The sequence below is a fragment of the Accipiter gentilis genome, chromosome Z, assembly GCF_929443795.1.
Source record: "Accipiter gentilis chromosome Z, bAccGen1.1, whole genome shotgun sequence".
NCBI lineage: Eukaryota > Metazoa > Chordata > Aves > Accipitriformes > Accipitridae > Astur > Astur gentilis.
Window position 1 is genome coordinate 72,630,321 of NC_064919.1, and position 13,672 is coordinate 72,643,992.

The following is a 13,672-nucleotide window of genomic DNA, read 5'->3' on the forward strand; positions in this document are numbered from 1 at the left end:
CGGCCCGGCCCGGCCCGGCCCGGCCAGCACACGCCGCTGAGGGGGCTCCGGGCGGCACCGGCGGGGGGGCCGCGGCCGCAGCCCCGAGGGGCCTCACAGCACCGGGCGCCGCGCCTCAGGCAGCGGCCGGGCTCGGCGGGGCGGGCGGGGGGGGAGGGAGGGAGGGAGGCGGCGGGCGGCGGCGGGCGGCAGCGGCCGGGCTCGGCGGGGCGGGCGGGGGGAGGTGGCGCGGGGCGGGGCCGGGGCCGGGGCCGGGCTGGAAGGAGCCGGAGCGGCGGCGGCGGCGGCGGGAGAGCGGCAGGGGCACGGCGGCGGCGGCGGCATGGCTTCGTCGCAAGGGAAGAACGATGTGTGGTTCGCCGACTGGATGGCAGCTCTGCCCGGCAGCATCCACCGCACCCCGCTCACCAACCTGGCCATCCCAGGTAGGCGCTGCCGTCCGCCGTCCCCGCGGGCTGGGATGCGCCGGGGAGAGGGGAGCGGAGCGTTCTTCATGCCGCCGGGGAGGCAGCGAGCCCCGGGCTGCGGTGCTGTGGCTCTCCTCCGGAGGTGCCTTACCGTGCTCCCGGGCGCTGCCGCTCGTGTGAGCGAGATGCGCGGAGGGGTGCCCGCAGGACGCGGTTCTTGCGGCCCCGCACTGTAACCAACTTGGAGGTGGCGGGGTGGCAGAGTGCACGGGCCGCGTCTGTTACCGGGGTGGGAAAGTGGCGTGTCCCTACGGCGCTTTACTGGCCTAACAGCCCGGGTACTGGACCTCACGCACGACCGAAGTGCCAGCATTGCCCGTTCCCTCATCCACTCGTGTCGTGAGGTGGCGGTCTGAGCTCAGGGGGAGCCGGGAAAGTCCAGGGCAGACAGATCGCACTGCTGTGCGACTTCATTTCTCGTCGCCGTCAGAAAATACTCGATCTCAACACTAATTTAAGAAAGATGAGAAATGGCAGCTTATGGGGCTCTGACTCTGAACTCTTTCTTTCCTGCACCCTCCGCCTGTTTTTGGTAAGGTGTTAACTCTGACTGTAGACTTACGTAAAATACATGTCAGAATCCGAAACGGTAATTGATTCGCATGATTCCTGGTTTGAGGGAGCACCTAATTTTGCCAGCATCCCGTCCCCTCTGAGACGTCTAACAGGAAGGAGGTTTCAGGAGATGCTGAAGCTCAAATGTCTCTTAAGCTCCTTATGAGGAGTGTTCACTTCTTGCAAGTTTTGTGTAGCAGCTCCTGGTGTTACAGCAGTTTTTATAACACTAGTCAGATATTATTTTAAGACGTAATTGCAGCAACTGTTTGCTGGCATGTGTTTTCTGTAGTTTCATTTTAACACAGGTGTGCCCTTTAAAATCCCATGTCTCTTAGTTTCTTACAGTTTACACAAGCTATGTCTAATATTTTACTTGCTACACTGTTTTTTGCTATTGGTTAGGTATATCCAGTATAAAATTTTGTCCCTCCGAGGCACAGGAATTCAGCATCTATAACTGTTACATCAAATTGTGTTGGAGATGCAAAAGCTTTTGCTGTTAATAACTTTTCGTTAACCCACAAGCTGTGGAATGTTCTTGCAGAATATTGGCTACGATGAGAAGTTATTCTGTTTGCGATTCATTGGGCCTTTACAGGTTAAATGTGTTGGTTTAGAGACTTTTTCATGGGTTTTAGGAGATCATGATCAAACTTACTTGCTTCCAGACACAAGAAACTGCCTTTGATGTGCATGGCCTTTAACTGGCTTCCTTGGCTGAAGCATCATGAGGCTGTTATTGGTGCAGATATCTCACCAAGGTATCTCAGTTACTTTCTCATAGCCTCTTTGTAATACTTTCTTATAGCCTCTTTGTAAAATACAGGATGGTTTTTCACAGTGGACATTCTTCAGAGCTTTGGCAGTGGTAGTATAAGCTCTCACACTTTGTTAACATGCTTAAATTAAAAAAAAAAACAAACCAAACCCGAACAAACCCTACCGTGGGCTGTAAGTGCCAGTTAATCCCAGTACAGCATTAAGCAGTGGACTAGTTCTACAGCCTGTAAGTGCAGAGATTGACCCCTTACATTGACAGAAGGGTTTTATTCATGTAACAGCCATGTACAGTCTTGCATTTTGTGAAATTAGCAGCAAAACTTCTATGACTTGAGGGCCATAGTGTTAAGACCTTTGAAATTTGCCCTTCTGTTACTGTAAATTGACACAAAGATCACGTATCTGCCTATCTCACTTTTAAAATGCTAGTTTTGGCAAGTAGAGCCGTATGGAGAGGGGGGCACTATACTTCATACAAATTTTGTCAGTTAGGGAGCCTGGCACACAGGCTATAGGTATCAGTGCAGTTAAAAACTGTCTTCTAACAGTAGATTTATTATTATATTCAACATACAATATGGAAATAGACAGTATTAGTACAAAGGTGAACAGGGGATTGGTTTCATCTTTTAAGAAGAAATGACCTTTGAGACATTTATAATGTTTATTTGGAAGTTTCCTCCCGTATGACCACAGGTGAACATTAATGCTATGTGTGCATAATAGCTATTAACATATAACTGCTGTTCAAGTAGTTAAGGCAAGGAATGTGTAGAATCCAAAACCTCACGACAAATCTTCATAGTTTCACTTGCAAATTTTTAACTGTTTTGGAAACTAACATTTAATTACTAGTGTATTCATAGAATTACTGCTATATCTTGTAAACAGCATTTTGTTTACATTGCCTTTTTCATTTTCCTTACCAAAAGAAGTTAACAGTACATCTGTATTTTTTTCCAGCAGACTGTAAACTTCCCTTGTGCAGTAAGAATACTGATTTTGACCTTAATTCAGCAGCATAAAACTTGGTTCCAGAGCCAGAGTAACAGTCCAATGCTAATGTTGAAGGAATCAAACTATTAGCTTGAAAATGTTAGAATGAATTTTCCAAATGAATTTATCATCACTTATCCAATACAGAGGATGTTCCACTATATTAGGGGGAAAAAAATTTGTTTTATTAAAAATCATCAGTACATTTCTCATTGTTTAGAAGGAGTGCTTGGAACTGAGATGATACACTGTGTTGTTTTTGCACAGACGTGTGTAATATTTTTACTGCTGCAAAGAGAAGCACAAAACCCATAGTAGTATGTCATGATACTATTTAAACAATACTGTTGAAGGTATGTTATGTTCATATTATGTTTAAAAACATGATTGATCACACATCCTGGTTTTGTTTTTGTTTTGTTTTTTGTTGTGGTTTTTTGGTGTTTTTTTTTTAAATTGGTCAGTTGTTAAGCTTATGCAGGCACAAATCTATACTATTTATCACCACTTATGATTCCATAGTCAGTGCTGGATTTTGTTAGTATTCCAGTAAATTCATTTCCTCATTTCATTCTCTCATTCAAGCCAGGTACATTTGTTTTCCTAAGACCAGGAATCCAGTAGATGAGGGAGAGATCTCTCATATAACTTGGGCCAGCTTTGTCAATCAGAAACACTTTTCCATTTGGATTTCTTCCAAATATGAGGATGATGTGTTATATCATGATGTTTTCTTCTTTCATTGTGCTGTCTATGCCTGTGTGCTCTTGCACTGCAAATGGCAGATTTTCCTCAAGTGAAGGATACCAGTAGCAAATAGTAGTATACACTATTTGGAATTAAAATAATCTCTTAGCTACCAGAAAACACCATGCATATTTAATCTTCTATTGCTATGACAATTAGACCAATGAAAGGATATGTTATTAGGATTTCAGCCCAAGGTGTATGTCCCTTAGTGTTTGTAAACTGCCTCTTATGTTAAAAGATCTGCCTGGCTAAACTCACAACAGTCCGGGCTAAGAAAAAGGTGGAGGATTTTGGATTTTTTTTTTCTTGTCTGGGGAGGAGTGTGTCTTTTGGTAGTTGGTAAAGTGTAGTTTTGTTCAATGCCTGTGCCTCTTTGACCATGATAAAACCCAGGTTTTTGTAGATCATGTACATTTATAGAACTGAAATCTTTGTGCCCCTAAGTTGAGGATAGAAGGTGAAATATAGAGAGCCTACGCATTCTGCTGTGTTTAATGCCATCTTCTTAATCCAAGTTGAGGATATAATCTATGTGCAATGCAGTAAAATACACATCAGTAGGCAGCATCTCCTTATGAAGTGACTCACTGATCAATTAACTTTCTTATTGACAATGCAGAAATATCTATCTAGTTTTAAATCAGTCTGAGTTTTTCTACAAATAATATGTATAATACATGTTGCCTTTTCCTCTGGTGTTAATATTCCAAGCCTCTGAGAAGTCTGTAAGAATAATTTATGACGGAAAAAAGTAACTAATCCCTCCACAAAAATTGATGCTAGCCTAAGATCTGCTGAATGAGGAGTCCTGATGTGTGCTAGGTACATGTCTGTCCTTCATATAATGTAGATGAAATCTTCTGAATGAATTTGAGACCTAAAATATCCCTTGAGTGCATAATTTTGAGAGCTGGGACTCTTCAGGCTTTCATTTCATCAGAGAGTTTTCTACTTTCTTTGAGCAGATGAAACCTCAGCATGTGCTCTCGTCGCTAGAGGATTCACCATGAGCAATACAATTATCAGGGAAAATGATTTTCACAGTGATACCAGCTTGGCAGGTATGTTTGTTTAATGTAGTTCCTTATGAGGAATGCACAGGATCTGACTGGCTTCTTTTGTTTCTCAGATGAGAGTTTTGGGGTTTTTTGTATTTTGACCTATAAAGTTCTTTTTCCATCAACCAGAAAGCAATTACTAGACACAGCAGAGCTAAAGTTGGTTCATTTTAAATAACAAGCTGTTGGCAGGTGGAATTTTTTTATGCTACCGATCTTTAGAAGGAGGCTCTGAGACTTGAAATTCGTATTTCCCACTATGCCACTGTCATCATGCTTTGAAAAGAAAGAGCAAGACCTCATAGAGAAGTAGTTTACAAAGAGGGAGGATGTGTGTTAGGCTCACAGATGTATTAAGAGATGGGACATGGTATGGGGAGACTTGGGAAAATCATGCATATTACTGTAGCTGGAGTATTTTAGCTATTTTGTGACAGCACTGCTGAGGTAACATAACAGCTCTGTTTCAAATATTTTGAATTCCTGTCTTCCATTGTAATACCTTGCAAATGCTCAAGTCATTACTTCTTGGGTGGACACTTCTCATTCTCAGCCCCACAGGGAAATTCTTTCATCTTAAAAATGGCTAGAAATACTTCAGTGTTGGTTACATAGATAAATAACATTTTAACTATTTAAATGTTATTAGGGAGCTCTTTAATTTTGAGTGTGAATAGCTGATAAATTGGATGTTCTTAGAGTGAAGAGAGATTGTCTTTGGGAAGCACTTGGGACCTGTTTCGTCCTTTTCTGTCCACTAGTGGTCAACAGAGTACCTCTGCATGGCTTGCCAGGGTCCGATTCTGTACAAAATTAGCTCTGCCTAGAGCCATAAACTGATGATACAGGTAAACTTATAAATAAACCTATAATGCAGTTTGCTCATTATCTTTTGACATGTATGCATCTGGAAGAACTGTTTCTTTTTCCAGTGCACCCTCTACTCTATTTCAGTGTTCTACCTGAAATAAGCACTTTATGCTTTATTTTCCACTCAGAAAAATGAGCAAAGATCTTCATAACTGACCTTCCTAAATTTTTTTAGGATAGCTCTCTTCTTCCTTATCGATGGTCTTCCTTTTACATCACTTTTTATCTACGAAACAGTCTCAGTGGCCCTGCACATGCTAATGTGTCATTTCCAACACTTTCAGAAATATTTCTGTGTGATACAGTTTCCTGTGGCATTCACCACTAATTTCCCCTGCTGTGACACGTTTCTAGCATGCACAGAATGAAGCTGTTTGCTTCCACACACTGCCATAAAAATCAAACAGTTCAAGCCCTTCAGTTACTTGCCCATCTGCTACAAGAAGTAATTTGAAACTGCTTTTGCTTGGTTTCCCAACAGGAGCTATTTATTTAATCCAGCAATCTCTGTCCACTCTGTCTCCTGCGGCTTAGTTCCAGCAGAGCTGGCTTCTTCTCTGACCTGCCTCACATCCCACCACCATGGCAGGTGCGGCAGAGGGAACGGCTTTATTGCCATCTGGAATTATTCCTCTCTTTCCACCTCATTGAATTTGTTTCATCTCTTGGCTGAAAACTTAGTAACTGTTCTGTGTATCCAAACTGCCCTTACGTTCTGACAATTTTTAAGTTTGTGTTTGGTACGTGTTTTATGTTTGCTAACTTTCTACAGTTCATAATATAGTGGAACTTGTACTGTATCTTTCACACAAAATGATACTTGCTTTGAAGACGCTCAGACACACTCAGCTGTGCAAGTAATGAAAAATGCAGGTGCAAAGTAACAGAGACTATAACTTTAAGCCCCCTAAGAGGGCTCTGTAATCTCTTCTCCTGCTCTGCATAGAGAGATAAATTAAATTTTAGCTACTTAATTAGAAATTAATTTTATATCTTTAATAAATACTTTTCAAATTTAGTAAACAGATTTGTGTTTAACAGTTCTGGTCTTCAAAGAGCAGCCAGTTCCAGGGAGAATAACCTCCATGCCCATCTTGTCCTTTCTCCAGAGTAGGTACAAATTATAGGTGCTTAATTTGTGAACAGATCTGCTTGTGCAGTCGTTACAGTAAAGTCCATGGGACACTGCAAAGAATATAATTTGGAAGAAAGATGATCAAAATCTGAAAGTTTGGATTTTAATCTAATCTTTTGCAAAGTTGAATGGTTCTTCGTTTGACCTATTGTGGCATACCTTAGTTTAATCTTAAATGTTCCATTATTTTAAACAGCTGTATAGTATCAGCTAAAAACTCTACAGAAATACTGAAATGCTGGGGTAAATAAGTGTAAACAAATGCAGTTAAACACTTCCCTTCTCAAGTAGCCTGCCAGAAATAAGAATAGTTAGTGATTTCCTTAGGGGAAGGAAAGGGGGGGAAGGAGGATCCAGGGAACTACAGGCCTGTCAGTCTGACCCTGGTGCTGGGGAGGGTTATGGAGCAGATCATCCTGAGTGCTGTCACACAGCACGTACAGGACAACCAGGGGATCAGGCCCAGTCAGCATGGGTTTATGAAAGGCAGGTCCTGCTTGACCGACCTGATCTCCTTCTATGACATGATGACTCAATTAATGGATGAGGGAAAGGCTGAGGTACTTCATGCCTTCTTTACCTCAGTCTTTAATAGTAAGCCCAGTTGTTCTTGGGGTACCCAGCCCCCTGAGGTGGAAGGCGGGGATGGGGAGCAGCATAAAGCCCCCATAATCCATGGGGAAATGGTCAGCAACCTGCCACACCACCCCCTTAGTGAAAGGCTGCGGATGTTGTTTGCCTAGACTTTAGTAAAGCCTTTGACACCATTTCCCACAGCATTTTCCTGGAGTAACTGCCTACTCGTGGCTTGGATGGATGTGCTCTGCACTGGGTAAAAAACTGGCTGCATGGCCAGGCCCAAAGAGTGGTGGTGAATGGAGTTAAATCCAGTTGGCAGCCAGTCACAAGTGGTGTTCCCTAGGGCTCAGTGTTGGGCCCTGTTCTGTTTAATATCTTTATCAATGATTTGGATGAGGGGATTGAGTGCACCCTCAGTAAGTTCACAGATGACACCAAGTTGGGAGGCAGGGTCGATCTGCTTCAGGGTAGGAAGGGTCTACAGAGGGATCTGGACAGGCTGGATCAATGGGCTGAGGCCAATTGTATGAGGTTCAACAAGGCCAAGTGCTGGGTCCTGCACTTGGGTCACAGCAACCCCATGCCGCGCTACAGGCTTGGGGAAGAGTGGCTGGGAAGCTGCCTGGTGGAAAAGGACCTGGGGGTGCTGGTCGACAGCCGGCTGAATACGAGCCAGCAGTGTGCCCAGGTGGCCAAGAAGGCCAACGGCATCCTGGCCTGTATCAGAAATAGTGTGGCCAGCAGGAGCAGGGAGGTGGTCGTTCCCCTGTACTCGGCACTGGTGAGGCCGCACCTCGAGTCCTGTGTTCAGTTTTGGGCCCCTCACTACGGGAAAGGCATGGAGGTGCTGGAGCGTGTCCAGAGAAGGGCAACCAAGCTGGTGAGGGGCCTGGAGCACAAGTCTTGTGAGGAGCGGCTGAGGGAGCTGGGGCTGTTTAGCCTGGAGAAGAGGAGGCTGAGGGGAGACCTGATCACTCTCTACAACTGCCTGAAGGGGGTTGCAGTGAGGTGGGTGCTGGTCTCTTCTGTCAAGTAACTAGTGATAGGACGAGAGGAAATGGCCTCAAGTTGTGGCAGGGGAGGTTTAGATTGAATATGATGAAAAATTTCTTCATCAAAAGGGTTGTCAAGCATTGGACCAGGCTGCCCAGGGAAGTGGTTGAGTCACCATCCATGGAGGTGTTTAAAAGACGTGTAGATGTGGCACTTAGGGACATGGTTTAGTGGTGGACTTGGCAGTGTTAGGTTAACGGTTGGACTTGATCTTAAAGGTCTTTTCTAAAATAAATCATTCTATGATTCTGTGATTTCAGTGATTAATAGTTTGTGCACTTATTTTCATGTATTTATGCTTCTGATAGAAAACTGCACCAGTGCTGCATATGTTTGCACAGCTAGACCACTTGGGGTCATGTTTCACATTTTTATAGTAAGGGTTCAGTTTCCTTATTAGGTATAGATAGGTAGCAGAGAAATAGTTTGTGCTAAGAAGTGGTTGGTTAATGTGGAGTTCTGAAATAATTTTTTTTTTCTACCATTGGCTACATGGAAGAACAGCTAAACAACAAAAATAGAAATTACAGTTTATAATACCAATAGTAACCCCTCCTTAAACTGTCATGTGTCCAAAATGCTTGTGGCAAAGCTGAAGATCTTTCTTCCCTTGTAGATTAGTGCCTGGTAGACAGGGACTAAATGCTGAAAGGTGCTGAGCGCTGCTAGCTCCCTTGGAAGCTGAGACTCCTCAGTCTTCCATTAGCTCAGGTCCAAGTATCCAAAGAAAATCATCACTGTGTGATGTTCCTACTGTAGCAAAATGTCATAGCCACTTAAAAGTTGTTTTTCTTGAGGTGAAAGGTATTATATTGTTTCCTCTGTTTGGAAGTACAGATTTGGTCTTTTTGTATTTTAAAACCATCTCATAGTTTTCACTGCGATCTAATTTAAAACAAATCACTAGAAGAGTTTTCTGATGCATTGCCACCTTTTAAAAAATTTCTGTTCATATTAAATAAAGTTTAATACTTGCTTCATCTAATCTCTTATCTGGTTAGGTTGCATACCTCACGCTTAAATACTTCATCTTAGTATTTCAACTATGAAATAAAACATTGCAGAATAGCTAGAAAAAGAGAAAGGGAGGGAAGAAAAAATGGATTTCCTTAGCTGTGGTTCCAGGCTTTGCTTCTCTTTGTGTGTGACAGTTAGAATGTTTCAACTGATCGGAGATCTATGTCATGCTGTTACTATGAAGGTGACAACTATCCACGAAGTTTATTGGATTATAAATTTTGCTTGTGATTTAAAAAAGCTAGGATAAAGGGCACTGAAATAACGTGGCCTTTAAATAAATTCTGTTGCTCTTTTTTTTTTTTTTAATAAAACAAAACCCAGTGAGATGAATAGTATACTTTATGCTTTACCTTGTTGTCATGCTATCATCCACAATGTATTTGTGTTTTGATAGAAGATTAAAAAAATAATAATTATTAAACATTTAGCATGTATTTATACTTTGGCAGCCATGCAACTTGGTTTTATAACTACGAAAGGTTGCTAAACTGGGACCTAAGTGAGAGTAGCAAAAATGTACAGTATATAAGTTACGTGTAGTGCTATACAATCAAACGGTTGGCTTAGGGCCTCAAAGTGTATTAGGTTGTTTGTTTTGCTAAATCCTTTTGTTAAAACTTGGCATTTTTCAAAAATACACACTTTGAACTAGTATGGATGTTCACACCAAAGCCAAATCACATGTTTATACATGTCCTGAACCAGCGCATGACTGGAATTGTCCTCTTGTGTTTCACTCAGATGCCTGCCATCAAATGTAGAAGAGAAATGGAGAATTCTTAGTCATTTTCATTATCTTTGAAGCTGCTGTGTGATCCTAAGAAAGCTGTTAGAAATCTCTGCCATGTTTTCTTCTTTGTAGACTGGGGTTGGTAATCTCAAGAAGACTGATACTGAGGCTGGCTTTGTTCTTAGGAGGAGAGCTGGCTTAGGAAGTGTACCCCATGGGTTGTGAAACATTCCACTGACCCCTAGGCAGTGCTTTGGGAGAAAAGCTGTTTGGTTTACACTGCAAAGCTCACACAAGGTTTTGGTGGAGTACTGCTCTCCAGCCATGTGAATGCCACCCAGAAGTTGCTTTGTCAGTAGAGAAGTTTGAGTAGGTACTGGTTCTAGTTGCTAGCACAGGAATCCCAATATGTTTGCCGTTTTAGGATTAGTTTTATTTCTTTCTGTTGAAGCCCTTAAATTTTGCAAGACTGTTTGTTCTAGTTCTGTAGATAATGTTCACAAATATTGTCTCAGAAGCCATGCGATCCAGGGAGATGGTGTTCCTTATATATCACATATGCAGATTCCTGTTCTCATCATGTGATCCAAAAATGTGCGTCTTTTGCATTGGTTCCCTCAGACTTGAAGTGTCTCAGAAGTGGCTTATCTGTGTATGATGGACAGAGCAGGGGATCACTTTGAAGCTACTGCAGAAGACATCTGCCAGTTGCTTTTTCCATTGCTGGAAAGCAAAGAGGTGTTCTGTATTGCACTGCAGTAGGAGTGAATCATTAGTGCACGGGGGTGATCTGGAGCTGGATGAAGCTGATTTAAGCTGGTTTTGAGCAGAAATTCTCTGGTTATCCTCAGCCACAAAAAGGGGATGGAGGGTGTTGACTGGAAGTTCTCCTGGAGGCAAAGATCTGACTTAGACATTGAATAGCAGATGCTATGGGTTTTTCTGCATTAATCTGTCTATCTTCATGGCACTAAAAAAAGTGCTTTTAGGGAGTTGCACCATTGGATCCCCAGAACCTCTTCTCAGCAGGTGCATGCTGGAATTAAGTGTGCTCACTGCATGTGCATAATGGGCCTTGGAGTACACCATAGGAGTCAGCAGTGTATTTTTTTGGTCAACAAACTGTATGTTTAAATTCAGGACTATTTAGGCCACGTAAGTAAGTGAATCCAAGTCTGGAATCTTCTGTTTTGGGCAGTGTTTGTGGGTTGGATTTTTGTTTTTTCTTTTTTTTTAATGCTTCAATTTTCCCCCAGTTGGTGTAGTTCTCTCACCACCTCCAGGGTTGAAGTGCAGGCTTTTCCAATGGCATGGAGATGCTCAGTTTTGATGAATTTTAATCTTCAGAGCATTGCTTGGTTGGAGTTCTGGCTTACCCTGCTTCTGATGCAAATTTGACAGCCTTTACGCTTTCCAGTAGGAGACGTTCCCTCAGAAGAGTCCTGTCTGAGATGGGAATGGGGAGCACATGTATTTTGACCTTCTAGTCATGCTTCAAGGCTTATCTAGTAGTGCAGGCTCTTGCTGAGAGAGGGAGCTGGACTCATGCCATTAGCCAAGTGTTATTTAGCGCATGTGCCTAGTGAGTGTTTTGAGAAACATTTTATAAGTTGACAATAAATAAGGAGAAATGAAGCCAGCTTCAGTAATTTTTGGATGTAGCTGTCTTATAGGGGAAAGAAGCCAAGGGACACTGTGAAAGACATGAACAGTGCATGTACAGATGAATGCTGTTGCTTCTAGTGTGCAAGAGGCAGGAATCCCTTTAGAAATCACCGTGTGGAATATGGAGAAAACTGGGATTTCTAAGATCAGTTTTAATGAACTGGCTGTCAATGATGCAGGCTGTTCTGGGTGGAAACAATGCAACTATGAACCGATAAAACTAGACACTGGCTTGTTTAAGCCCAGGATGATGCTGGGGTGGTACTGCCGAGAAATGGTTTGCTTTTGTGCCATTACGTATTTGGCCGTGTTACATCCTTGTTCTGCAGGGATCAGAACAAGTCAGTGAAAGGTTGGCTGGTCTGGTCCACCTTATGGCTTCAACTCCTAGCTGTTTGTTAATGTACTTTCTACACCACAAAATTCTTAGTTTCCTTTGAGGCTGGATCCTTTAAAAAACAGGAGTAATCTCTGCTATTGGAAAGTGACTTCAGTTTTGCAGGAGAGCCCTGTTGGTAGACGGGCAAGTAAACACAATGAGGATTAAGCCCAGCCAGGACTGCATAGTGTGGGAGATGCAAAGGTGGAGATCTAAGGCCAGGGTGAGAAGTGCTGTGCTGAAGGAGATCAAGGGTGCAGTGGGTTTAGTGACCTGCTCTGGCATCTTCTCTGGCCTGTGTCAGGGAAAGGGCTTAAGGATGAGGTGAGAATAAAGGGATATTCCCCCTCTGCTATGTACCCATTTACTCTTCTGGCTTGTGGATTTCTTGAGCCAAAATATTGTATCCAAATGATGTTCTATAACCCCTGATGGACTGCTTTTCCAGTGGCTTTCAAGGGAGAGCTGTGTCCCTTAGTCTGTAAATGAGACTGTAGTAGGGACTTTCCCTATTCCTCTTGGCTGCTGTAGAGTACGAGGTTTGGACAGCTATGGGAGTGGGCACGAGAGGGTTTGTGACACTGGGTCAGTGCTGGGAGAGCATGACTGGGACAAGAGAGGACTGAGACAAGTTTGGGTCCCGGCTTCTGGGACTGCTTAGGTTTTTGACACTGGACAGATACTGGATGGAGCAACAGAACGTGTGCTGGGGGCAGTGGATGCAGCCTGAACGCCTCCTTCCCAACCGAGCATAGATGTTCATCTTGTTTGTTGTCTCCTGGGTGGGGCCTGTGAATCTCGCTCACAGCTGCAGAGTTGTAGGGGCATGGCTGGAGGATGTCCTCTTCTTTCTCCCAATGCTCAGTAGTTTCTGGCTATTTATAATCCATATATATTAACATTTCGCTGCTCTGGATGAAACATATTTTTCCAAATCACATGCATTGTGCCACCTACCTCAGAGGAACTAACATTTGTGGTGGCCTCTTTCCAGCCCAGCCTGCTTCTCAGGTAAGTCTTGAGGCAACAGTAAGCCACCAGTATGATTTTCAGAACTGGATTTTATCGTTCTTTGGCACTGCTTTCCCAGATGTGCCAAAAGTTTCTTAATCTTTAAACCACCTTTATAGGCTGTGAATTAGCTTGAATTAAGGAACAACTAGAGAAAAACAGGATTTGGGATTTTGCCCATTGCATTTTGAAGTCAACTGACAGACCCACAGTGATGACTAATAGTGCTAGATCAGGCTCTTAGTCTGTTACTGTAGTGTGTTAAGGAACATGCAGAAGAGGAGGAAATAGTATATAATCTAATCTTTTTTGAGACAGTGCGCTGCTGAAATGCCACTAAGTAGTATTTTGGTTTTGGTCTGCATTATAATGATACTGGAGCCAGCTGGCCTTTCACAGACTTGCTCATTTTTACTGTAAAATTAAGAAAATATAGGAGGCTTTCAAATGTATTAAGATTTATTTATAATAATGTGTTTTAGTATTTAGGCAGCAGTATTTTGAAAACAAGCTAGCTTATTTTCAAAGTCTTAACATGTCTTTTAAGATGTTCATATAATTGAAGTCTGGAGAACTCCTGGGACAAGTAAAGGTTGTAATTTCTGGTTTTTGTCTGCCAGT

The 13,672-nt window shown here is 42.9% G+C and overlaps 1 protein-coding gene across 1 annotated transcript in view; it reads left to right on the forward strand.

Annotated features, from left to right (window-relative positions):
* Nucleotides 1-297: 297 nt before the first annotated feature.
* The window catches only part of PLCXD3 (phosphatidylinositol specific phospholipase C X domain containing 3), an 86,027-nt gene continuing 72,652 nt past the window's right edge, over nt 298-13,672 (forward strand). The window contains exon 1 of the mRNA XM_049794799.1: nt 298-425. Coding sequence (XP_049650756.1) covers nt 323-425 — 103 coding nt within the window. The 5' untranslated portion in view covers nt 298-322. The remainder of the gene's footprint in view (nt 426-13,672) is intronic.